The 27,038-nt window shown below is 43.6% G+C and overlaps 1 protein-coding gene across 2 annotated transcripts in view; it reads left to right on the top strand.

Annotated features, from left to right (window-relative positions):
• The window catches only part of STYXL2 (serine/threonine/tyrosine interacting like 2), a 62,061-nt gene extending 40,608 nt beyond the window's left edge, over window positions 1–21,453 (top strand). For both annotated transcript variants that reach the window (XM_068144679.1, XM_068144678.1), the window contains exon 6: window positions 1,355–21,453. In XM_068144679.1, coding sequence (XP_068000780.1) covers window positions 1,355–4,194 — 2,840 coding nt within the window. In that variant the 3' untranslated portion in view covers window positions 4,195–21,453. The remainder of the gene's footprint in view (window positions 1–1,354) is intronic.
• The last annotated feature ends 5,585 nt before the right edge of the window (window positions 21,454–27,038 follow it).

The raw sequence follows: 27,038 nt of genomic DNA, 5'->3' as shown, positions 1-27,038 counted from the left end.
ACCAATCCAACCCACCTAAACAACTAACCCATGGCACCAAGCACCCCATCAAGTCTCCTCCTGAACACCTCCAATGATGGTGACCCCACCACCTCCCCAGGCAGCCCATTCCAATGGGCAATCACTCTCTCTGTATAGAACTTCTTCCTAACATCCAACCTAAACCTCCCCTGGTGCAGCCTGAGACTGTGTCCTCTTGTTCTGGTCCTGGCTGCCTGGGAGAAGAGACCAACAACCACCTGTCTACAACCTCCCTTCAGGTAGTTGTAGAGAGCAATAAGGTCACCCCTGAGTCTCCTCTTCTCCAGGCTAAGCAACCCCAACTCCCTCAGCCTCTCCTCATAGGGCTTGTGTTCCAAACCCCTTACCAACTTTGTTGCCCTTCTCTGGACTTGCTCCAGCAAGTCAACCTCCTTCCTAAACTGAGGGGCCCAGAACTGGACACAGTACTCGAGGTGTGGCCTAACCAGTGCAGTGTACAGGCGCAGAATTACCTCCCTGCTCCTGCTGGCCACACTGTTCTTGATGCAGGCCAGGATGCCATTGGCCATCTTGGATGCCTGGGCACACTGCAGGCTTTTCTGCAAGAGATGGTTTCTGTGTAAATCCTACCATGAAATAATGGAGATCCTCAGCTTTGATTCTAGCTCTTGCAGTCGCTGTTTACAGAACAGTGAGTCCTACCAGTGAAGCAGCTGTGCATCAATTTGTCAGTCAAAATCAGCTCTCTTCTGCTAGTTGCTTTGTTCTGCTGTTCTGAGGTACACTGTGACTCCAGCCGGCCTGTATGTAACTGTTTGAGTGTGCCTTGCAACACAGCAGATCTGGATTCTGGCAGAAATTAAATCAAATTAATGCAAAATTGTGTAAGTCCTACATTGTGCCTTGTGAAAAATTAAGTTATTTGTTTATCCTCCCACTACTTTCCTGGAGGCTAATGCTAAGATTGCCTTTTTTTATCTGTGGGGAAACTGAAGCCTGGAAAGTTTAAATGCTTTACCCTAAAGTCAGCCAGCAAGTCAAGAATAGTGCATCACTTATCTTTCCAATAGCTATTATAAGCTTTTGGATTATTTGGGGAAGTTAAGTGAATAGGTGAAAATAACAAGATTATTTAGATTGGGTTTTATTTGTGCCTGCCCACAGCTTTTGAAAGTAATGTGCTTTTTATTCCTATGTATCTAGAGTATTACTGTGATAAAGCTAACAAATATCTAGTGTTGATTTCAGTCACTGAAACACATATTCTCTCTAATTCTTAACATTATTCAGAGAATGCTTTTGTGCTACATGCCAGAGAAACCTCTCTCTGCTGTTTGAAATAGCTAATTTCTTTTGTATTCAATCTCTGTAGGCAAAATCCTTGTCAGCAGTGAAATGGGCATCAGTCGCTCAGCTGTGCTGGTGGCTGCTTACCTGATGATCTACCACCATATGACCATTCTGGAGGCCCTGATGACTCTGAGAAAGAAGCGTGCCATCTACCCCAACGATGGCTTTCTCAAACAGCTAAGAGAGCTCAACGAGCAGCTGTTGGAGGAACGAGAGTTGGAACATACTGGAGATGATGAAGTCACTCCTAGTCAGAGTCCTGTTGTCCATGCAGGGCCTTCTTCCCAGATGTCTGGAGCTGGTGACTCAGAAAGCATTACGGGAGCCAAAGCCCACTCCATCACAGCAGAAGAGGAGGATGCTAGCAGCCTGCTGGGTAGTTTTAGAAGCTCTTCATCAGTGGGAAAAAGTAGCTGGGTTTCCAAACACTCCACCCTTATCAGTGAGGAGGAAGAGGAACAATTGTATGAAGAATGGAGGAAGAAACAAGGCCTGCCTGCAAAAGAAACAGGAGTTAACCACAGAAGAGTATCTCCAAAGATTCTGGATCAGGAAGGAGAACAATCTGAGGAGGATGTGGAACAGAGGATCCATGACTGGCAGCGCAGAAATGAGAAATACCAAATGGAGGGGCCACCCAGGGAGGATGATTCAGATTCCAGCATGGGAGGAAGACCTTACCCATCAGGTGAATTCAGTGATGTTGAGAGTGTGAGCAGTTTTGAGATCCGAACCCTAAAAAAACAGCTGGAAGCCAGTAGCTTTAGCAGGATGAGGAGGAGCCGTGCAGGCTCTGTGTCTTCAGAGAGCACCTGGGACATGTGGAACCAGAGGCTTCTGGAGATTGAGAAGGAAGCTGCTCAGAGGTATCATTCTAAGAATAAAAATTGTGGGGAGAGACAATCCCCAGAAACAGGAAGAAAGGAGAGGGATGTGGATGAGGAGAGTGTGTTTTCAGACAGTAGCTCCTTTTACAATTTCTGCCAGAAGAACAAAGACAAATTGACTCCTCTAGAAAGGTGGAAGGTCAAAAGGATCCAGTTTGGCTTTCACAAAAAAGATTTGGAATCATCATCATCTTCTGCACCATCTCCAGCGGAAGATGGCAGCCAGGCAGGTGGGGAAGGGACAGAAGGGAAGAGTTTGTCAGATATTAACCTGACTGCTTACCAGGCTTGGAAAATGAAGCGGCAGAAGAAGGTGGGCACTGAAAGCAAGGAGGAATTTATGGAGTTTGCCAAAACTGAGGATTCTGCTTCAGCTAAAAAGAAGCAGAGACGTGTAGAGCTCCTTGAACGTTCAAAGAAAATCTTAGAAGAAAGCCAGTCCATGTGCAGCTGGGAGACAGACAGCACTGTGAGTGGGAGTATCCCACTCTCAGCTTTCTGGGCCTCAGCGCCTTCGGCAGGCGGTGCCGAGGATGCAGCTTCTTCGCTGAGCATGCAGACAAATCATTCATCTTTATCACAGACCAGGAGCAGCATGGGGGAAATGCAGCCTCAGATGCCAAATATACCACTTCCCAATCTCCCAGTTGGCCCAGGTGATACAATATCCATGGCAAGTATTCAGAACTGGATTGCCAATGTGGTCAGCGAAACCATTGCTCAAAAGCAAAATGAGATCATGATGCTGTCCCGTCCGTCATCTGCAATGGGCTCCAGTGTAATGTCAGGAGACCCTGGCAGGCGTGTAGATGATGACAAGGTTTCTCTTCTCAGTGCTCAGAGTGGCTCATCTCTTGCCTCCTCTCAGCTTCGCCGGCAGGACGTGCACAAGATCGAGTCTCAATCTGTCCTGTCTTGCAATAGCTCAATGAGCACAAGGACAGAAAGGACTAGTTCAAACGCAAAGATAACACAGACAAGCAAGCCGCTTCACAGCCTCTTTGCTGATGAGGTTGACCTGAAGAAACTCAGGAGGAAGGAGAAGGAGATGCAAATGGAAATGAGAGAGAAAATGACAGATTATCAAGTTGAAAAGGTGATCAGCGACAATAAACGCAGCACTTTATTTAAGAAAAAGGTGACCAAAGGAGAGGAAAATGAAATTGAAGATGACAGTGAGGGTACCGCAAACAGCCCCAGGCACCCCTTGCATGGGGATCTTGACAGAACTGATGCAAATTTTGACCTGTCCACTCAGCCTGCAAGCACAGGTGCGCTGAAGTCAGACACAGAGACTGATATTACCAGGTGGCTCAGTGGCCTGAAAGCGGAAAGAGAACCGCTGTTGTATTATGATCAAAGTGAACAGGCTAGGGAGAAATACAGTAGATCATCCAAAGTTAGAGAGGTGGATTCTGAAACATCCAGTTACAGATTCTCCAGAACCCAGAGAGAAGAGCTAGACAGGTGCTCTTCCTATGAGTCAAAAGGAGATTCACTGAGAACCATGTCAAGATTTTCTTCTGCTTCTGCAAAAGAAGACAAAAAGATGTATAAGTTCACAAGGTCAAGGGTTAGTGAGACAACAAGTTCCAGAGAAAAGAGCCCAGAGATGAATGTTTTCAGCCAAACACCTGAACCATCCTTTGACTCTGATTCCCATGAAACAGCTACACGGAGTCGAGTTAGATCTCACCATGTGGAGGCATGTGAGGAGGAAGCCAGGTCAGACATGTCAGAATTTGGAGCTAAGAGGAAGTTTACCCAGAGTTTTTCAAAGTCTGAAGAGGATGGAAAGAAGGAGGCAAAAGTGGAGCAAAGTGAAGAAAGATTTGCATCTAGACAGCTCTTTCAGTACAGGCGAAGCATGCGTAAAGAAGCGGAAGAAGAGCAGGATGATGATGCCATTATCGCTGCTTGGAGAAGCCGGCTAGAAGAAACTACGGAAAAGCTTCGGCGGAGAAGGGAAGAGTGACCAAGATCAGATTATAGGAACACAAGCAGAGCCACAGAGTTCCTGAATCACTCATCATTATATTTCTGATAATCCTTTGTGGTTTGCAGGGCATTTCCTGCAGATAGTTCTTTTCTTAATCAAAAGCGATAAAGGGAAGAGGTCAAGTTTTGGAAGTGTTTGTGGTTTGTCAGAAAGAAGATGCTAGTATTAAATGATCAATGTATGTAGGAACACAATGTTAGAAGTCATTAGGAGCCAGATGATGTTTCAGCAGCAAAGGCACGTAATGGTGGCACTTCAATTCAAAAGACCAATCACATCCCATCTTGGTTATTTCAATTTTGTAGTCTCATTAAAGACTGGACATATTTTTTCTAGGACCTTTTTGATCATAAATGGAAGAAGCCAACTGCCTTCTCTAAGAACTTGAAGAATGTGCTTCTTCTAATCAGTTTTACTTTATACCACTGAGAAGATATTGCCAGGTAGGCTTCATTTTCTGCACAAGTCTTATGAATGTCTACAGAAATAAGAGAGTTCAAGGGAATACCTGTACTGTTTCACTTCACTAAGTAGCAGAAACAAAGTGAAATACTAGAAAAAAGCAGATGCCTCTGTTTAGAAGCTCAATGCAGTAACGAATGCATTCCTGTGGTACCGTTGCTTTCTATTAGGTGGAGTCATCCCTGCTCCACTTTGGTTGGTTCCTGCTAATAACTCTGGGTCAAAAAGGGAAAATGCAGTAATATTAAGAGCCACCTAAAAATCATGTTCTGGTGTAGTCATAGAAGTGGAGTTATGGATAGGGTTAGGATTAGTGTTAAATTATGAAGTTTGTTTTATGTATACAGCTCAGCTAATTCTGCTTTTACGTCTCTAGTCAGATTGCCATACATTACTTTTCAACGTGATTAACTTAAATGAGCAATACACAAACTGACCTCATTATAAAACAATGTATAACTGAAGCATTGGTACAAGGCACCATGCACGTAAGAACAAATTATACACCAGCTGAATATGATACTTGGAAGCTTGTTTTTAGAAGATGGTAGGTTTAGTTGTGTGTTACACTTAATATGTTGTTCGTATCATGAGATTCAAAGCCCACTTTTCAGAGTGACTGGAAGGAGCACAGGCTCCATCTGAACTGAGTACACCAAGTTAAGAGCCTTGAGTCTTTCCACACCCTATGGAGCCTTGTGAGCTTGTGTGATGTGATGTGCCAGGCCTGCCACAGCATGACTTCTGTGGCTTATAGAGAGACCTTGCCAGGCTGGACAGATGGGCAGAGTCCAGGGGCATGAGATTGAACACATCTAAGTGCCAGGTTCTACACATTGGCCACAACAACCCCAGGCAGTGCTACAGACTGGGGGCAGGGTGGCTGGAGAGCAGCCAGGCAGAGAGGAACCTGGGGGTACTGGTTCACAGTAGGCTGAACATGAGCCAGCAGTGTGTCTAGGTGGCCAAGAAGGCCAGTGGCATCCTGGCCTGCATCAGAAATACTGTGGCTGGCAGGAGCAGGGAGGTCATTCTGCCCTGTACTCAGCCCTGGTTAGGCCACACTTTGTGTCCAGTTCTGGGCCCCTCAATTTAGGAAAGATCTTGAGACACTTGAACATGTCCAGAGAAGGGCAACAAAGCTGGGGAGAGGTTTGGAGCACAGCCCTGTGAGGAGAGGCTGAGGGAGCTGGGGTTGCTTAGCCTGGAGAAGAGGAGGCTCAGGGGAGACCTTCTTGCTCTCTACAACTACCTGAAGGGAGGTTGTAGCCAGGTGGGGGCTGGTCTCTTCTCCCAGGCAACCCAGTACCAGAACAAGAGGACACAGTCTCAAGCTGTGCCAGGGGAGGTTTAGGCAGATATTAGGAAGAAATTCTTCCCAGAAAGAGAGATTGGCCATTGGAATGTGCTGCCCAGGGAGGTGGTGGAGTCCCCATTCCTGGAGGTGTTGGAAAAGGGATTGGATGAGGCACTTGGTGCCATGGTTTAGTTGATTAGATGGTGTTGGGTGATAGGTTGGACTTGATGATCTCAAAGGTCTTTTCCAACTTGGTTAATTCTGTATTCTGTAACTCTTTGTCACCAGTCTACATCCTTCAACTCTCTTATAAACACCCTTAACATGACAGTTTCTCCTGATTTCTACTCTGAAATTCTGTGTTCCCTCTTTTGCACAGACTGTATTTTGAAACATCCAAATCCTCTGGCATAGCTGAGTGTAAACAGCAGCGAAGGGATGATGCAGTATTGCTGTCTCACAGGAAATTTTGTCTGTTTTTTGTCATCTCTTCTCCCTCCCACTGTGATGCTTAGAGCTCATTACTATTATGGTAGCACCTCTCCCTATGTCAGTTTTATAGTATAGATAGCAAGCTCCCCAGGGCAAGGGACTGGACTTTGTCCTTGTCTGTATGGTGCCATGCACATCAGCAATGCTATCTAAATAATGGTTACTGATAACAAAATGCAGCTACCGATTTTCCTAAGCTTGGAATAATTTCTCTCGACTATAAGTCACTGATTAGACATTATCCCTGCTTCTCTAAAGATAAAGATGACTCTTCCCAATAGGCAGGACAAGAGTAAATGAGAGATACTTACTGTCAGGTAAATGGAGTCTCAAAGCCGAGTGATTGAACAATAACAGGCAGAAAAATAAGGGAAAGAACATATTTCACTTGTGTGTTCTTTTTTTGTTTTTTAAAGTAAACTCAGATTCCACTTTTGAAGCACATAAGGAACATGGTCTGGTTAACACTCCAGGTATCCAGAGATGCTATAAGGCTTATAACACACTTCCACGACAACGAAATACATATTACAGTGCATCTCTTGTTTCTGCATACTTCTGTGAGTTGTGTATTTTAAAGTTGTGGACTCCCAGGCTTTGATCCACATCCTGAGACTCCTATGTTGATTTGTGCATTGAGTGCTAGGATAGGCATTTTCCTCTGTTCTTCATCCCTGGTAAAGCTGCTCTGTAGAAAACAACTCTGCACGCGCATGTTTGGAGCTTGCTTCAGTTTCAGTCTAGAAAAGGTCTTAAGTTTTGATGGATCAAAGCAGAAGTGTGCAATACCTTCTGGCACTGAATTTACCTTTTTTCTCTTTTTTTTAATCAAAGGCTGGCTCCCTTTGAAAAACCTCTCTCTTGAGGTCCTATGGCTGGTTACTATTCTCAACAGAAATGTCTGTCCTCTACAGTACTGTAGGGGGCATCTTACACTGTAAAAGATGAGCATCATATGATGTAGTAATTGGTTTCATTTTGCACTGTATAGCACAGCCTTTGTTTGGGTAGCATTTTGATTTAAACAGTAATCTAGGTTTGCTGCACAGATAAATTATTCAAGACCGAGGGGCAGAATATGGTTCTATAACAAGCCTGAGCCAAACAACCCTGATAGCCAGTTTTGACCCTTCTGGGAAAGGGTTAAGTGGGTTCTGCTGACTCACTGAGGTAGGTGGCTTATTAGTTCACTTTTGTAAAAGGGAGATAAAAATGGTTTGCTGGGGAGAGGGCATTTAAGATACTGGCTGAGCAGTCATGAGGGAGAAGCCTTAGAAATAGCTGAACTTTATTTTCTTATTGCTTATATCCTTGTTAATAAAGCCAAACCCCCAAAGCAATAAGGGGGTGGGGATCATTTTATTCTCCGTTCCGTGTATGGCCTGTGCTTGAAAGCGAGATGGGAAGGGCTCCAGCTCACAGGTATAAATTACATGAAACAGTGACATAAAGACCTTGCATGGTGAAAATATTAAAGCATTCAGTCATAAGACCAATAACCAGGAGAGACAGAAATGGAGAGGTTGAAGGCAGGCTAGAAAGTCAGGTTTTAAGATGAACATTTAGAAAGAGATAGGGAATCGGTGCAAGAGGAGAGGTTGCACAATTGTTTCAGGTGACCAGAGCTTCAGAGTGAATGGGTTTTCAGCAATGACACTGGTCTGACACTAGATTAAAAGAGTAGGTAAGTACTCAAATTTATCTAGGAAGCATTTTTTCAACAAAGAGGTGCTGGGACCGATATTTTTTTCCTCAGCCTCAGTTTGATGCTGTAGGCAGGAGGGGGTTTTTGGCATTGTGTAGTGGAAGGTGAAAGTGCAAGGAGCATCCATACCGCCGGTTAAGAATATAAACACAGGAACATCGGAAAGGCTCTGCGGGGTCAGGACAAAGGTCCATCTGGCTCAATATCCTGTCTCTGACAAAGAACAACAGTGAATACCTAGGGAAGAATATAAGAGCAGTGATATAAGGGATATTTCCCCAGCATGATCTTCCAGCTTCCAATCATTTGCAACTCAAGGACTTCCCGAGCCAGATGTGATATTGTTGTATTTAATAGCCCTTGATAGATTCTCTTTCTGTGGAGGTGCCTAGTCATTTCTGAGCCTAGTCATTTCTGAATTATAGCCATTATAGCCTTGTACCTGCTAGCCTCCATGATCTCTTGTGGCAAGAAGACCCACAACTTACTCTACACTGAATGCTAAGCTGTCTCCTTTCTATCAGTTCTGAATCTGCTGCCCACTAGCCTCCTTCAATGACAAAATAATCTTTAGTTAGTATTACATGCCATCAAGATTTTATCCTCCTCTATCATTATGCCCCATCCTTAGCCCTGTTTTTCAGCCTGAGTTACTCATTCCTCATATGGGAGCTGCTCCATGTCTCTGATTATCCTGACTGTTCTTCTCTGAACCTTTTCCAGTTCTGCTTTGTCATGTTTGAGATGAGAGGCTGAATGCCCACACAGTATTCAGGGTGAAGGTGTGGCAAGGATTTCTCCTGTAGCATAATGACATTCTTCTTTTCCTGTTTTCTGTTCCTTCCTTATTAACTCCTAACAGTGTGCATGCTTTTTGCCCCCCCTGTTGCTGAGCAGCAAGGCAATATTGTCATGAAACTGTTTATTACATCCACAAAATCTTGTTGCTGGATGGCAATAGTCAGCTCCAAAATCATTATTTTATATGTTAAGTTTTCTCACATGTAATGCTTTACACTTAGGAGCCTTGACTTTCATCTGTCATCTTACTGCTCAGTCTCATAAAGTCCTGTGTTTTTTCACAGTCAGCCTCTCATTTCTACTCCTCTCTTTCTTAAAAGTCCTTTGAACAGAGTATGTGGGAAGCAAAGAGGTTAAGGATACATGGGACAGAAACCCATTTCATGTTGGTCTGAAGTTCAGAAAGAAGAAAGTGATGAAAGCTGAAAAGCTAGGAGAGAAGTGTTCAAAAAGAGATCTGAAGACAATAGGCAAATTAAGAAGGGGACCTGCACCGGACAGAAACAGGAAGATGTGTATGTAAGCCATGTATAAAAATCTGAGGAAAGGTTATGGGGCAGCCTCTGTGAAAAGGAAGGAGATGGTGGGATTCATAGAAATTGCAGGTTTGTGAGGCATGTGAAGGGGGCTGTGAGAAATGGAAAGCATGAGGCATTAGAGGGACATAGAGGATATGACATCTGTGCTAGACTGGGAATTCAGCATGGCAAAAGCAAGTTTGGAAGGAAGCAGAAATGTGGCAGAAATAAGTTATTCCTGGTGTAACAGCTGCATTCTGCACTGCAATACTGCTAAGTGTGGGGCCATGGCCCATTTCCCCCAGCTAGGATTTTCAGGGCAATTTGATTTACTGCATGTGGCACTTGTTTAGACTGGATAATTTCAAAAGGAGTTTAACACCATTTCCTTCTTTTATATCTCCTTGAGAAATGCTTATGCATTAGATGTAAGGGAGAGCTAGATGAATTATGAGACAAAAATTTTACTTGGAGATGGTCATGTTGCATTACCTGCTTTTCCTTAAAGGGTTTAGCTCGAATGCATTCAATATAGACATTACAACATGAAAACACAGTATCCATGACCTTTCTAAATTTATTGACAATCCAACAGAGATGCAGAAAGCATGTGATTAATATATTCTAGGGCTTGGAAACACACTGCATGCTCATGTACTCCAGCAAAATCTCATTGAGAGCTACCTCTCTGTTCTCTGGAATTTCACTTGTTATTTAGAAACATGGAAGTGGGTTAGACCTCTGGTTGTTCTAATTGTGAGGAGAACTTCCCAAACTGGAACTATGTGTAATACATACACAGGTGGGAGCATAGCTCTAAATGGTGTGTGAATTGCCCCAGTCATCTTGGCAAGGTGCTAACTTATTTGCCCAGGAGCAATAATTTAAATGCCAGGAAGATTTGTTATATGTGAAAAAATGAGAGGTTCAAAGTACATGGATTTAGATTATGTTAAATGAACCGTCTGTTATTTTGACTGCCACAAGGAACATAAATTTTTTGGATGTGGAAGAATCCAAGCCTTTTAAATGTTAGGTTTTTTTAGGCAGCCTTTTGTTCTTTGGTGCAGTTCAGTGTATGCAGGAGCTGATTTCATGTTTTCCATCTATTCCTGTTACAGCCATTCATAAGCTCCTGAGCTTTCTGTTTTCCTGTGACTGCTGTTCTCCTGCCACAGGGTGTGTGCACACAGACACAAAGGGAAAACGTTATTTGTGACTTACAAAAGCAGGCAATAATATGAATTTGGTTCAGGGATCAACAGGTTAAAGTAAATGTTGGGATGTCTGTGCCAAGATATCCAGGTGTGGTGATGTGAAAGGTGTCTTAGAGCACAGGAGAAGGGACATTGTGTCTGTGCTTTGAACCTTCCCCTCTGAAATGTGTTTCAAAGATTTTTATTTGCATGTGTCTTTAAAAATAGACAAATTTAAGCCTTACATAAAAGTGTAACTGCTTCTTCATGTGATGCATACCCACAGGCAGATTGTTTACTTTTAGTTATTTATGCCCTGGAAGTCACAAATGGGTATAATGGAAAACTAGCTTCATTGTTAACTGTGGAGAGAACAATGTCTCTATATAGTCAATCAATCAATCAATCAATCAATCACTTTTTTTTTTTCAGTGCACCTTTCATGCCAACATGCCTGAATGCTTTACAGTCATTAAATTAAACCAAAGAACACACCACAGAATGGACAAGGCCAGATCAATAAATCTTAAAAACTGATTCCAACTCACCAAAGACTCTGCACAAGTAACCATTAAAGGAGGGATGACTCCAGTCAGAAGGGCGTGTGGGTGGGCATAGGCTTGAGCCAAGAAGTAGGTGGTACTAATGAGGAGACAAAAACATTTCATAGATTCATAGAATGGTTTGGGTTGGAGGGGACCTTAAAGATCATCTAGTTCCAACCCCCCTGCCATGGGCAGGAATACCCTCCACTAAACCAGGTTCCTCAAGGCCTCATCCAGCCTGGCCTTGAACACCTCCAGGGAGGGGGGTATTCACGACTGCCCTGGGAAATTTGTTCCAGAGTCTCGCCACCCTCACTGTAAAGAATTTCTTCCCAATACCCAGTCTAAATCTACCCTCCTCAGACTTTAATCCATTCCCTTGCATTCTATCACTACAAGCCCTTGTGAAAAGTCCCTTCCTGGCTTTCTTGTAGGCCCCTTTCAGGTGCTGGAAGGCTGCTGTAAGGTCTCCCTGGAGCCTTCTGTTCTCCAGGCTGAACAGCCCCAAGACTCACAGCCTGTCCCCACAGGAGAGGTGCTCCACCTTTCTGATCATCTTCATGGCCCTCTTCTGGACCCACTCCAGCAGTTCAATGTCATCCCTATGCTGGGTGTACTAGAACTGGATGCAGTGCTCCAGGTGGGGTCTCACAAGAGCAGAGTAGAGGCTGAGAATAGGAATTGAACATTTTATAGCATCGTAATTTTAAAAGAACTGATAATTTTTATAGCACCTGACTACCAAAAGCATCTAATGGAGCTCAGTGTCTTAAGAGTCTTTCTAGACTTCTGATGGATATTAGAAAATGACCATGGTGACACACACTCTTTAAAACTGGCCAGGCAGCTGTATGCTTCAGGTCATGTCCTGAACACACCTAATTTTAGCCATTTGCCTATTTATTATCTCTCAACTTGATTGTTGCAGGGTACAATAGCAAAGAAAAATGCAGCACACACCAGCTGGCATTAAACATTGTGTAACTTCATGAACCATCTCAGCAATTTGATCTATATTAAACTCAGATTCAGCCAAAAGCTGTCGTTAGTTTGGCAGAACATCTCTCCCTCCTTGCTTGAGAGCAGAGCCGCTTGAAGCCGCCACAGCCTCTACAAAACTACCAATTAACGGCAAGCTTTGTGCATTTTGCTCACAGAAAAGTCCTGGTAGCTGTCATAACCTATGAAGGTTCATTTCCAGAGCAGATAAAATGTCCACAGGCCTAACTCCATTCAAAACTAAATGCAAACCTCAGTTCTTCAACTTAAACTTCCCTCCCTCAATAATTTTGCAAGGCATGTGCTCCTTGGTCTGTGAATTGGATCAAAAGCATTGCCTAGAGGCAAAGGGTCAGAGGAGATTCCACATAGGAAAAGCAGGAGGCCCTCGAAAGGGTGCAACCTCAATTGCCGAACAGATACCACAAATAGGGTGGATAAAAGCCCACATGAGACTCTGGTATGTGAGCAAGGAGAAGCTGACAGTTGCCCCTCAGGAATACAGTATAAAGCTTTCAGTTCTGCAGGAAACGTGATCTGAAAGTCTGCTTCCTGGGAGCAATCGCACCTGAACTGTTGCTTGGTGCTGCAGTTGCATAATTGGATAGCCGGCATGTTTCATCCCAAGGTGAGTGTTCATGGTGCTAGTGTACATGTGAAATTTGTAACTCATTAGGGATAAAGAGGTCTATGCAAGGATAGGTCAGACATTATCCTCACGACTGGCAGAAGGGGTCCATATTAAAACAAAGAAGGGGTTTGATTTTCTCTTGGACGTGGACAGATGATTCAGACCCCCATGCCCTTCATAAGCTCTGTGTCTCCCCATCTCCTCCCTTTTGAAACAGATTTAAGTCCATCTACTTTAATATTTTCAAACAAAATCCATAAAAGGGCCATAAATATCATGACTCGCTAAAATGAAAGCTGTTTTCTTCTCCTCCCAGGAGACTCCTGCCTGAGAGAAAGACAGAAAGAGTTCACCTCTTTGAAAATTTCCTCCTCTGTTGAAGTAAAGCTGGTATCTAAGAGCAGTCTTCAAGGCTTTGTTCCTATCATCTTGACCTGGCTTTATACTGGTTTCTCTCTGTATTGCTTGTGGAAGTGTGAAGGACAGGGCTAGGGGAAAGAGTTTTGGCTATCACTGGTAGCGCAAGGGTTATGCTTGGAAAGGGATTCTATTGTGGTTTCAAAAACTGTTATAAACTCAGTGCACTGGCAAGAAGAATGAAGAAACTCATTCCCCTCCTTGATCAGACCAGTTATCCACCCCTTCTTTCTCTGATGTTGGCCAGAATGAGATCTTAGAAGGTATGAAGGAAGTTTAAGCGGGTAATTATGGAATAACCTGCCCTTGGTAAAATTTCCCCTGTCTGGCCCAAAGCCTGCCTTTATCTCTCTTCCTTGGTTAGAGTTCAAGTCTATGCCCTGAAGCATGACAGCTTCTCTCCCTTCCAAAGTTCTTTTCATCCTGGCCTGTCTAAAGTAACTGCCTATGACAGTGTTGTGATGGGATGTATAGGTCTTGTCCACTGAGAGTCTGTGACAGATCATAGCCTTGCTGGAAAGAGAGGCAGAGTGGTGAAGAGAAGGCGAGGGTAGGAGAGCATAACCTTAGATGAAATATCCATCACGAAGATGGGAAGAAGAGTGAGTGCCTGAGAAACTAATTGCTGCCTGCTGATCTGGCCTGTGAAGATAGCTTCCAAGTGAGCATTTTTGCTTTTCAGAGATTTCAGCCTGAAGCACATTAGAAAAGTCAGCTCTTGGTTGAAACTGCTGCTCATCAATAGAACCATAGAATCATCTGGTTGGAAAAAACCTTAAGATCATCAAGTCCAACCATCTCCCTATACACAAGCCCAATATCTCCCTATACACAACTCTTAGACCATACTTCCCTTTTAATATATACATAAAACATATATATAAAAGCTGTCAAAGTCTGAGAGTAGTGCTGAGAAAACTATTCTTTCTATTCTATTCTATTCTATTCTATTCTATTCTATTCTATTCTATTCTATTCTATTCTATTCTATTCTATTCTATTCTATTCTATTCTATTCTAATTCTATTCTGTTCTATGGGAGCTTTTTCTTCCACTGAAGTTCACTAGTAATTTCTGAAAAGTTACTGGAGTAACCTGGGACTGCTAGACACAGAATACCAATTAAAATCAGTCTGGTTTATTACTACCTGTCCAGGGAATGCTTAGTGTACTTTCTAGATGGCTAATTTCCATAGTTTGCAGGCTGAATGACAGCTTTCACTGATTTGTCCAGGATTTCAACAGTTCCTAGAGAAAGAAGACCTGAGACTTGTCCAAGCCTTAGTGGTGATTAATTCCTCTCCCACAGTATCCCCAGTTGCACAGGTTCCTTTCCCTCAAAAGTGCTGCAGAGTGATCCAGCATTTTCTAAGCGATGGGTGTCAAAATGTCACCTGATCTCCTGGATGCCACACTGAGGTGTTCAAAGCATCCTGCTGGTATTGGTTCAGCACAGGGGATTTTTCACTAAGAAAATGGACTGTATCATTTATACTGGGAACAGCTGCAGTGAGCAGTTCAGCAGCAGTGTTCAAGGCTCTGTCATCTCCTGTTAGTTGCCATTTGCCATTTAGTTTCTTTACTGGCCATAAAGGAGAATTGTAGGGGAAATGAGACGTGACAGCGATTCCCTGTTCTTCTGACTCCTTTATCAATTCAGTAACAGGATACATCAGAAGGTAATGTGCATTATGGAATATTAACTAGCTTGCTATGGGGTAAAGGAGCAGCTGTTTGCAACAGATTAACAGTCAGGGATGCATTTGTAGGAGGTAAACTGTGGAGCAAAGAGAGGTGTGACCTGATTGCCCACTTTCTCCATGAATCCGCCCGTGACTGAGCCTTCAATACCTCCATTCCCAGTATATTATGGGAACCTAAAAGTAAGGCCAAGGCAGATTGTCTGTCTGTTAGACAGAAGTAGCTTCTGCCCTGACCAGTGGGTGGTGAGTGATTTTCCCATTAATGCCTACAATAGAAACTAACTGCTTGCTAAGCAGAGGCTGTCATTTGTAAGCATCCTTACATACCATTGATACTTGGGGCCCTGTGTAAATGAGTAATGTTGTAAGATAGAGTTTATTAACTTTGACCAACATCTTGGGACTGGGATCTTCAGCAGTGGGAGTAATGGCTGCCAGTACTGGCACTGTACCAAGCCCCCACCATAGTTTCCTGCATATTCATGGTCTAGGTTTAGTGATGATGAATTTGGGTATATCCCTGAGCTCACATCCCTTGTATTCTCTTGCTCTCTAGTCATTATCCTTTTAAACTATATGTAGTCACCCCATCTCCTGACACAGGTCCCAGAGGACTATCCTGAGGAGTGAACAAGGAAAAGCTGGCCAGCTGCACAGAAAGGGAGCTGGCAGCCCATTGAACTGACTTTTCTTTAAACACATTTTCCATCATCTCTTATTCTGAGTAGTGACTGAGAGCATTTCTCAATTTCTCCCTTTTACTTTTGTCTTTTCATGAAAACAGGATGGGTCTTACTGCATTTACTTTAGCTGAGGTTCTCCCCTGGTTTTTATGCTGTGAGGTGTACAATGGTAAATCTGCTTGTGTATGTTGAAGGACCTCTTGGAAAGTAAATACTGTTTAAGCCTGTCTTAGTGGCTAAAGCGAAAGATTTGCACACCCCCTGATCTCCCTTTATTATAAATTAGAAGTGTGAAGGCTCCCAAATCACCTCCCAGGGATATGGCTTTGCAGGAAGGGGTTGTCCAGCCCCTGAGGCACAAGTGCTGGTTCTTCTAATTTGGCTGAAATCCACGCAGTTCAGCAGGGCAATCTGCAGGCTGGCTGCTGAGGGCCAGGGCCACACGTTTTCCTCCTCATGGTCAGTATGCATTATGCCTTGCTAGAACAAAGTGCAAGTCCATAAGGGACTGGTAATATTTGACCCCACAGTATCTAACAGTATTCCTGGACCTAGTGCTAACAGCTGAGCTTCAGCTCGGGCAAGGTGGAGATGGTTTGCTCTGGCTGTCCAGATTCATGCTAAACTGTCCACGGGTGTTTCCCCTGGGTTAAGTCAGTATCTCCCCCAGACCTCTTAACTGTAAGGCAGTAAACCCTCCAGCAGTTGTTGTGAGTGAGGCAAGTTTTGTGCCCCTGTGGGCGTGCTCTGCTATTCTGTCTTGATTGCTGGCGCCAAGAGAGCAGGGGGCAGGGAATCCTTTTTTTGCTGTGTTTGCAACAATACAGCTAGTGCAAGCGTACAGAAATTGTAAATAACTTGCCTAATATTTTTTCCTAGTCACCTTGTCTCTTCTTCAGTTATGAATGCCTTGGAGAAAAGATCATCCTTGCTTAGTGCCTTAAAATTCCTAAGCTTTTAGAAAGAGCTACAGTAAATAAAAAAAAAAAGATAGGGTAGATTCTACTTTCCTTTAAAGAAAGAGAAAGAAAAGAAAAAGAACATGAAAAAGGTGCCATGTTATAACTTGATTTGGTGTGATTATACTGCAAATAGGCCATAAACAATCAAGGGAAAATAACCCACAATATTCACACCATCAAGAGTCTGTGTGGTGGTAATAGCTGGTCTTCCCTGCTGCTCAAAGTATTTTCCAACTGTCCCCAAAACTGCATTGGCAGCAGAATGTGGCCCGATTCAAGGACTTTAATACTGCTGCTAAGTAGAAATTATTTTTCTCCTAGAAATTTTCACTACAATTGTTTCCATTTTGGAAAAAAAAAAATATTTAAAATCACAGCTGTTCACTGCAGAAGCACCTGAGAAAGGCAGAGGCCATCGAAAAAACATCTCTGACAAGTCACTCCCATGTTGATGTTGCCCCAGAGAAGGGCAACAAAGCGGGTGAGGGGTCTGGAGCACAAACCCTGTGAGGAGAGGCTAAGAGAGCTAGGGTGGCTTAACCTGGAGAAGAGGAGGCTCAGAGGAGACCTTCTTGCTCTCTACAACTCCCTGAAGGGGGTTGTAGCCAGGTGGGGGTTGGTCTCTGCTCCCAGGCAACCAGCACCAGAACAAGAAGACACAGTCTCAGGCTGCACCAGGGGAGGTTTAAGCTGGAAGTTAGAAAGAAGTTCTTCACAGAGAGATTGGCCATTGGAATGTGCTGCCCAGGGAGGGGGTGGAGTCACCATCACTGGAGGTGTTTGGGAAGAGACTGGATGAGGCCCTTGGTGCTATGGTTTAGTTGATTAGATGGTGTTGGGTGATAGGTTGGACTCGATGATCTCGAAGGTCTTTTCCAACCTGGTTAATTCTATTCTATTCTATGTTTAAAAAAAATTAATCCAATTAAGGAAAAGTACAGGTGCTGAATTTCAAATATGGGCATTTTCTGTTTGAAGAGGCCAAAGAAATTTTCCAGTGTTGACTGCTGAAGTGAATAGAGAACATAACCTCCACTTTATACATGAGGAAATAGGAATAAAAATGTTGCCTTCAGCTCATTTTTTCCCTTGTGCCCAAGAATTTGTACACTTTCCATGCCACACAGAGAACTGACATTTTAAACTGGTGTTTCATCTTCCCTTTAAGACCACACACCTTCTCCACAAACAGCAGGGACACTTCTACCTCTTGTAATTCAACAGAAGAGCTCTTCCAGACCATCATTTCCAACCTGGATGCCCAGAGACACTGTACTTTTCCTGCCTTTTGTGTACAGTTTTTTACATCTAATATCCATGCTCAACACTTCTACATGTTTCCCCTTCATGACCTTTTACTTTCTAGTATCCTTTTGGACTTAGTAGTAGCTATAGTTATTTACTGTTACTTCCTTAGAATCCAGAGGTCTTAACTAGCACCAGGACCTCATTGCAGTATGTACTGCATGCAGCACAATTCGAGATATTTTCATTCTAAAAGACTTACGAATTAAATGAACAAAACAGACCCAGATTGGGAGACAGAGATTGTATCTGTCACTGTACTGGAGACCCAGAAACTGAGCCCAGAGCTATCCATGAATACTGCAGCACACACAGTCTGCCAAAATTTTTGAAAGCTCAGGCTAAATTCATCTGGCTAACAAAATCATTCTCTCTGAGCAATCACTCATCTCTGTGTGGCACAACTGAATATTCAGTGGCCTCCAGAGAGAACAAACATGACCTCTCCAAATGGGTGATTAAGGCATTTGCCTGAGAGAAATGGACATATGTTTCAGGCCTTTTTTCCAGAGGACATGCAACGTGAAAGAATTAAGCATTCATCGGTGCAGGCTTTTTCCTTCCCGAGCCATGGGTTCTGACTCCGAACCTGCCAAAGTTGTGCTCTGTTCTTCTGGCTCAAAGAATACTTAAATAATCAATTCAAAGGGAGACAGTTGATGTGAGACTCTTTCACTCCAGAATAACCAATAGCAAAGGGAAAGAACCTGACACTTTCTTGACCATGGATTCAGGTTCTGTCATCGAGTTAATGTGCTGACTTCTGAGACAGCCTGAACACTGAGTGGCTGAGTTGAAAGAGGCCACTCTCTGCTTTTTGTCAGCTGCTGCTTATTGGCTATGCCTTACCTGGGGATAAGGTTGGTGTCAGAACCAAAGATAACTTCAGAGCTGTGAGCACAGGATGGAAAGCAGTACTTTGTTGCAGTTTCAACAAGGTGACCCACCTAGTGGATGAGGTGAAGGCCATGGACATTGTCTACCTGGACTTTAGTGGAGCCTTTGACACTGTCTCCCACAGCATTCTCCTTCAGAAACTTATGGTGCAAGGCTTGGATAAGTACACTCCACACTGAATAAAACCCTGTCTGTATGGCCTGGCTGAAAGAATGTTAGTGAACAGTGTTAAATCTGGCTGGTGTCAGATCACAGGTGGTGTTCAGTACTGGAGCCTGTCCTCTTTAATATCTTTATTAATGATCTGGATGAAGGGATTGAGTGCACCCTCAGTAATTTTGTAGATGACACCAAGATGGGTAGGTGTGTTGATCTGCTAGAGGGTAGGGAAGCTTTACAGTGGGATGTAGACAGGTTAGATTGACGGGCTAAGGTTAGCTGTATACAATTCAACGAGGCCAAGAGCCAGGTCCTGCACTTGGCTCATAACAACCTCATGGTAAGCTACAGTCTTGGGGATGTGTGTTTGGAAAGTTGCAGCTTGGAAGGGGACGTGGGGATATTGGTTGATAGTCGACTGAATATGAGTCAGCAGTGTGCCCCGGTGGCCATGAAGGCCAGTGGCGTCCTGGCTTGTATTAGAAACATTATGGCCAGCAGGAACAGCGAGGTGATAGTCTCCCTGTACTTGGCACTGTCAAGGACACACCTCAAGCATTGTGTTCTGGGCCTTTCACTATAAGAAAGACATAGAAGTACTGGAATGTGCCCAAAGAAGGGCAATGAGGTTCATGAAGGGCCTGGCCCCAGCACCCTCAGCTGGGTTTTTTCAGTCTGGAGAAAAGGAGGCTGAGGGAGGACCTTGTCACTCTCTACAGCAACCAGAAAGGAGGTTGGAGCAAGGAGGGGGCCAGCCTCTTCTCCCTCATGACAAGCTACAGGACTAGCGGAATGGATGCAAGATGCACCAGGAGAGGTTTAAGCTGCATATTAGGAAATATTTCTTCACTGAAAGGGTTATCAAACACAGTCTGCCCAGGGCAGTGGAGGAGTCACCATCTCTGGAGGTATTGAAAAGGTGTGTGGACCTGGTACTTAGGGATGTGGTTTAGTGGTAACTTTACAGTGCTGGGCCAAGGGTTGGACTGGATGATCTTGTAGGTCTCTTACAACCAAAGATATTCTGTGATTATCCACTATAATCCAGTAAAATTGGAGACTGTTGCCAGAAGTGGTCTTGTCTCCCTCAGCTTGGCTTCTCCAGCCTCCAGGAAGCACACTGCCATCCCATTTCTTATGTCAAATCTAGCAGTGATGTGGGTGTGGGGCTTGCCAGATCAGATTGCTGATTCACCAAAAAGTTGTTTTAAAAATTATTTTTAAATTACCTTTTTTTTTTTTTCCCTGAGAGGTGGGGACATGGAGTTAATGACTACCCTCTGGCTACTTAAATCACTGTCTCCAAGATAAAAGAGTCAGCAAGGCTCTATCTACCTCAGTGAGAGGCCTCAAATATACCAGGGTAAAATGTTACCTTTCGACTGGAAGAGCCACAGACTTTGGCATTTCTTCCTTATTTTCTGAAGAGATTCCCCATTCATCATGGTGGAGTTAGGGCACTGACTGCACTGTCTAAGGAAGCTAGGTATCTAACAAAGAACTGAAGGCTCAGTGGGCAGGCAGGACCCCATTAGCTAGATACGCTGCACTGAATTTTACAGTGCCTAGAGGATCTTTTGGATCTGGGTCACGCTGTAACAGTGCAGGTGGTTTCCAATATAAATACAGGCCACCACATGGATGTGCCATACATTCCTGGCAAAACTGGCAGCTTTACTTATTTCTTTACCAGCTTTACTTTCTTTTTCTGTTTGAGAAGTGATTCATAAACAATCAGATTGGTTCTGGCTCTGTGTAGCAGATTGCACTTGAGCATGTAGCAGCCTTCTAGTTGAAAGCTAGGCTAATTCACCCACTGAAAGTAAAGCTTTCTTTAGCATTGAACACTTCCTTAACATTTAAAAACTCAGCAAAGTGCCAGCTTTTATTTTTGCTTTATCCTACTCACTCTCTCAAGGCTCAAAAGATTGCTTTTGGAGTAGCAAAGCCGCAAATCCAATGTAGACTAGCTATTATTCCCTTCAGCCATGAGCCTGGCAGTCACAGAGATGGGATGAATGCTCTCTGTCTAAATAATTTAAAACCTTTGTTTAGTATTAATTCTGTAGTTTTTTAACCTGGCTTTTAGTTTGTAAAGTAGGTGGCAGACAATAGAGGGCAATGCAATGCTCTGTGCTTCAGCAGAGACTTTGGCATGGCAAGAGATCATCTTGTAAAATTAGGGTGCTTGCCGAATGGGAGGGCTGTCATGAATTTAGGTGGGATTAGCCAACTGGCAGAAGAACCTGCTCTGAGGGCAGCATCTTGCTGAGATTTATGCAGGCAGTGACAGGATTAGAAAGATACTGCACATGGCACAGTACAGTGGACACACTGAGCCTTCCTGTTCCCTTATTCTGCCACGTGGACTGAGTTACACGCTGTAAAAACCATGTTCCTTTCACAAAGAAGCAGAACAAAATAGTTTGACTTAAACCTATTCCTGCTTGTGAATGTGAATTAAACCTGTTCTTCAAATTTCTTTGGCTCTGCTGCTTTTGTCTTTGTGGAAATTTTCCTCAGTGACTCCTCTGTCATCAGGCTCGCCCTGACAAGGTTGTCTCATGGGTGAGATCCTGATGTCTCCCTGGCTCAGAGTCTCAGGACTCTTACTGGAACTATTTGACAAAATTAACATCTGCCTCTCTTTCCAGTGTTCCAGTAAGGATTTGCACTGATGCAGGTTCACAAAGTTAAAACAATCAAATGATTTAATTGTTCAAAGTGAGAGAGACAACAGATTTGGGATTGCTGCTGTAAGTGCATTAACTGCAAGGTGATCTCAGGTTAGTAAATCCTGGGTAACATCCAACACAGTCAAAGACACAAATGTTTTCAGTAGCTTCAGTATAAAGTAAAAATGCAGCAAAAGTTAAACACCCTGGCCCTCTACATCTGTTTTGAAGTTGGGTGTTTACAGTATTTTAGCCTTGTTTCATTGGCTTTAGCCAGAACAGGGCCCTTATCTATACAAGACTCCTTCCTTCAGCTTTTGGCCGCCCGTCTTCGTGGATCTTCCTTTAACAGAAACACCTGCTGATTGTAAATGACCTTGATCCCAAAGCATACTAAATCAACTTGCCTTCCTGTCCAACAGTAAGCTAGGCAGCTATTTCACAAAGGTGAAAAATCATAAAGCCTTCTAACCTCACAAGCTTTAGGAACATGTCCTCGGTATCTTCCTACCTTGGCTGGGGGCAATGTGGAGTCACAGAACCCAAACTGGAGTGCACTCCTACATTGGCTTTTCCTGCCCTCTTCTGCACAATTATTTGGGGGAAACTTCTGAATCTAGGCCAGAGAAACTAGATTCCTAACATTCACTATTTAAGCCTCTCGCTCAGGTTCTTCCCTTGCAGCAGGAACTGACACACTGTCAGAATTGACATCACTATGCCAGTTTATTGCACCGGAAGACTTGGCCTTTTCCTTCCTCCCATCTCCTGAGCTCGGTTGCTCCCATTACATGAACTCTGGCTCATTCCCGTCCTTAATAAAATCTCCATGCTCCATATGCTCCCTCAGCCTCCTTTTGATTAGTGCTCCCAGAGTCTTCCTCGCTGCTGACGTTGGGTGCACGCACAGCTCTGTAATTTCCTGGCAGCCCTTTTCAAACACTGGCTTTTAATCAGGCACTCTGTTTTACCAGCACTTCCTTTTCTCACAGAGTGCCTTTGAAGCCAGGCTGCTGATAGTGGTGGGGTTCCTTCTCCACTGCCCTTTTTTGTTGTCTCCATACAGGATTCTAGGACAGAACCTCGTAGCTTTGCAGATGCTCTGATTTTTATTTTTTTTTTTCCCTCCCTTCTATGTTGATCCTAATTTCCTTCAGGATTTCTTCTTCCTCTCCTGGGAAATTTGTCTCTATTTCTGGCATCTGTCCTTCCTAACCCTTCCCACTTTTTCCCCCTCTTCCAAAGACAGTGGAAAAGAATCCATTTAATATTTTTCTGTAGTAACGTCTATCTCATCTGTCAATAAATTACCCTTTGCCATCTCTGGGAGACCCCTTTGTCTCCCTTCACTGACCTTATTCTGTACCTTGCCTGGGTTTTTTTTTTTAAGGGAGGATGCAATATCCCTGGGCTGTCATTCCATGAAGAACAGCTGTCATTCCTCCCATAGTGTATGCGTATGTGTTTGAAGAGGGAGGGGAAAGGGAGGGGGGAATTAGGGGAAGACGAGGAGGTGCCATTGGGAAATACGATGGTCCTGCTCACAGTGGTGAATGTTGGGTTTTGTTCATTCAGCTGCAATTCTGCCTTTTTATTCCAGTGGTTTTAAACATTCATTCTCTGACTGACAGAAATCTAACACTCACACATACAACTGCAAGAATATTTATAAAACGCATTTCCAAGTCATTGTGGATGCATTTTGCACATTTCTAATTTCTTCACAGGCTGCAACTGTGAATACTTTCTCACTGTCAGAACTGCAGTCTGATACTACATAGTAGGATCCAGGAAGCATATCTGTAGCTAAAAAACACATATGGCTTTTCCATGTATTTTCAATGTTGCAACCTGAAATACTCACTGAGAGGGTTAAAGAGCATGATGTGGTCCTGCAACTAGCTGGCTGTGCAGATCTGCATGAAAAAAGAGACAGACCTACGAATCCACCATGTTCTTACTCCTCCTTCTGTTGTTTGAAGTACAGCAGACTCCCAAGGAAGTAATCAAGGAGCATTCCCTGTGTATCTTGTGGTCCAAGGGCTGCTTTATGCTTTGTGCCAGTCACATGTAGCACAGGCACAAGCCCCCTTCCTCCTGCCACTGCTCCCATACATAACTAAATCACTACAATTTGGAAAAGCAAATCCTGCCTTTGATCAAATTTTACCAATATCTTTAAAGTAAAGAACTGAAAGAAATCAGCTGAAGATGCCCTCAGTGCTGTAGTGTCTGTGCTTCTTAATACATTTATTGTCACAGCATGGATGTGAAATAAGGAAATGCAATTATCATGCCTGATGCAGGTATGCATTAGAGACACACCAAAGTGACATGAAGGTACAAGACATAGCATTCTCTGAGTGCCTAAATCAAAAACTTGGTGGAACACACCATGACTCTTGTTTATTACTCCTGGAGTTTCCTTTGCTTGGAGACCAGTGATGGGCACAATGTGTGTGTCACAGGCCAGATCCAGGTAGGGATAAACCCAGAGCACCCCTCTGCACCTGTGAGCTTGAAGTTGACTAATCTGGATTAGTCAGCACTAGAGAGAGACTTGCTCATGCCAAATCGAAAAGGATGTCCAGGTGTGACATGCATACCAAACCTGTCACTTCCTTCTCTGGTGCTAGTGGGAAATTAGCAGATTATCTTTTGTATTAAAATCATTTTACTGCTTATTTTCCAACTGCTCTCTGACTGATGCCTGCTCTGGCCCTTTCTTTCTCATCTGATGGCTCTGAGTCATAGTCTCTGTTTGATTTAGCTGCCCTAACTGAAAAGGTAACCAATCTCCACACCCAGAGATAATAAATTCTTTAGCCACCACAGAAAAACAGATTGATACAACCTCCAATTTAACCACTCATCTCTGCAGTCCTCATCCCAGGATATCAGAGCAAATTGCTATCAGCTGAAATCAGATTTACATTGGTGCATCAGGTTATGAGCTGAAACAGCACAGGACAGGTAGCATTGATTTGGCCAACTCTTCTTTGGGTTAGCTACCTCCAGCACCTTAGTAATGCAGGCAGCTGGAAACGGTGGTATTTCAAACTGCTCCAGGGTGAATTATGGGAACCAGAGCCCATATTACCCTGGGATGTAAGATCATGGTGCTGGAAACTGTCTTGCCCCTTTACATATGGAAATAGTTTTCAAATGTGTCCTCCTACTGGTTGTTCCACACCAGCCCTACTTCAGCACCAGCAACAATGCTGGGAGTCTGCTGAAGAATGGCTCCAGGCTACTGCCATCTTCAGGACTATCCCATGTTAATTATTCAGATCGTTTGTAAAAAGACACCTGTGGCAACTGGCAGAGTATCTGCACAAACATTACCAGCCTTGAGGCTGAGAAACTGTTAAATAACCTCAGTAACAGAATATTAAACCCCTGATAATGAGTGAGCGTGGGTGGAAAAATTGTTTGTGTCCAACAGATGAGCCTTTTCTCATTCTATTGCTGTAGTTGAATCCTTATCTCCCAGATAAATAAAAACAAACCTCCTCAGTTATTACTCTCTGTGTTCACCTTTTGACTCTTGATTAGATTTACTGCAGATACATCCCTTTGGCAATTAAAGTGGAATCAGCACATTTCTGATGCACTCCAGTAGAATTCCAACCCCTTGCTCCATGTCAGACTGCCAGGCTCCTCCTTTCATTACCTATCCTAGATCATGCCTGAGATACACCTTTCTGAGTGATCACTAACTCTGATCAACAGACTGTTCTGAATCTTTATTTCTAACCCTCAGCACTTGGAGCCAAACCTGATACCTTTCTGAAGGAACTCACAGTGATAGCTGCCTCACTTGGGCTGCTTCTCTTTTCTGTATTTTTCAATGTTTTCCCAGATGAGGCCCCAGGATTATTGCAAACCAGACCCAGGAAGAAATTCTGCTCAATTAGGCGAAAAGAAACTTGAAGGAAAAAAGGAGTAGAGCCAGCAAATTGCTTGAGATAACAATCTCCCCCTACCCCTGTGTCTCTGTAACTAAGAGGATTAGCTGAACTTTCTGTGTCACACCAAAACTGACAATAAGCAACAGTGACTTCCCCCTGCTGGCACTTGTACCTTCACATGTTTCATTTTCTTGCCCATACTACTGCCTTGCCCCTTGCTGATTGTATGACAAACTTGGGGATGAACATGATGGCTCTTTCCTTTAAGATTTATGACTCAAAGCCAAACAAAACCCAGCTCTGGTTATTACATGCTTTTTTCCCTCCTAACAACTCACTTTTAAAAGTGTTAGCTAACCAATGAAACATGGAAATACAGTCTACTTGATCTCTCCTGATCCATCTGCTGTTTCCTGGAGACCCAAACAGCAGCCTCAGGTCTGCTACCACAGGTGTGGGCATAAAGATATTCCCTGGGAGCAGGACCAAAGCTGAAGAATATATGAAGCAGAAGTCCCATTAAAATTCAAAGTCACTGAGGCTCTATGTAGATATAGCACTGCCAGCAAGGAGCTGGATGATTACTTCAGGTGAAGATTTACCATTGTGTGGCAGAAGGGCTACCCAGGCTGCTTTTTCAGTGAATGGGAATTAACTTTGGCAAAGGACTGTTGCTAATGGTGGAATCAGCGCCACGTTCCTCTGTTGCCAGTGTACATATGATGAAAAGAACATGGCTTCTTGTTGAAGATGATCAAACATCAGACAATTCCAGTTCCTACAGTAAACCAATTCCTTTTGTAGGAGCTGTGTAGAATGTCATTTCAAACCAGGCGAACAACTCCTTGCCTTGAGCCTGTCACAAAACTTGTACAGGATGAGGAAGTTTGTTCTAAAGCAAGACAAAGGAGGAGTACTCTCCCTTCAAAACATCTCTTTTGCCTTCTCTATCCCAAATTTCCACAGAAAGTGCTGGAAACATGAAAGGTGAATGTCTCTGATACCTGGAGGACAGCGTGCAGGCACACTGAGCAAATAAGCAGCTGTGCCACAGAAAGGAAGCAGAAAGCAAGAGGAGAAAGGAACAGCAGTAATATTTTCATGTTGATATAAAGTAAACATCAACACTTCAGAAGAAATGTTGAGATAAAAGAAATTGGAATGTGGGACTCAGGTGATTGCCACCAGGCAGGGATTGAGGGGAAATAATGCCAGAGCAAAATCTGCCAGAAATATTAGGGTTGGGTCATCAAATGCATGGGATTTCCCCTTTTTTGTAAAGCACTTTACTGAATTAGGTATCTGTGCTGCATACCCTCTCATTGCTACACAACTCCCTGAACCTAAATTAAATCACTGTGGCATTTCTGCCATGTTAAATGGTGTGAGCAGGTACTCTCAGGCCACATAAATTCAGCAAACTAGTGGTTTGGGGGTCCCTGTACAACATTATTTGAGATCA

Source organism: Melanerpes formicivorus, unplaced genomic scaffold (genome assembly GCF_026170545.1).
Source record: "Melanerpes formicivorus ecotype bairdi unplaced genomic scaffold, bMelFor1.0.p_v2 SCAF_11, whole genome shotgun sequence".
NCBI classification, from domain to species: Eukaryota; Metazoa; Chordata; class Aves; order Piciformes; family Picidae; genus Melanerpes; species Melanerpes formicivorus.
The sequence above is the reverse complement of the archived record's forward strand: the minus strand, read 5'-3'. Positions and strand labels throughout refer to the sequence as shown.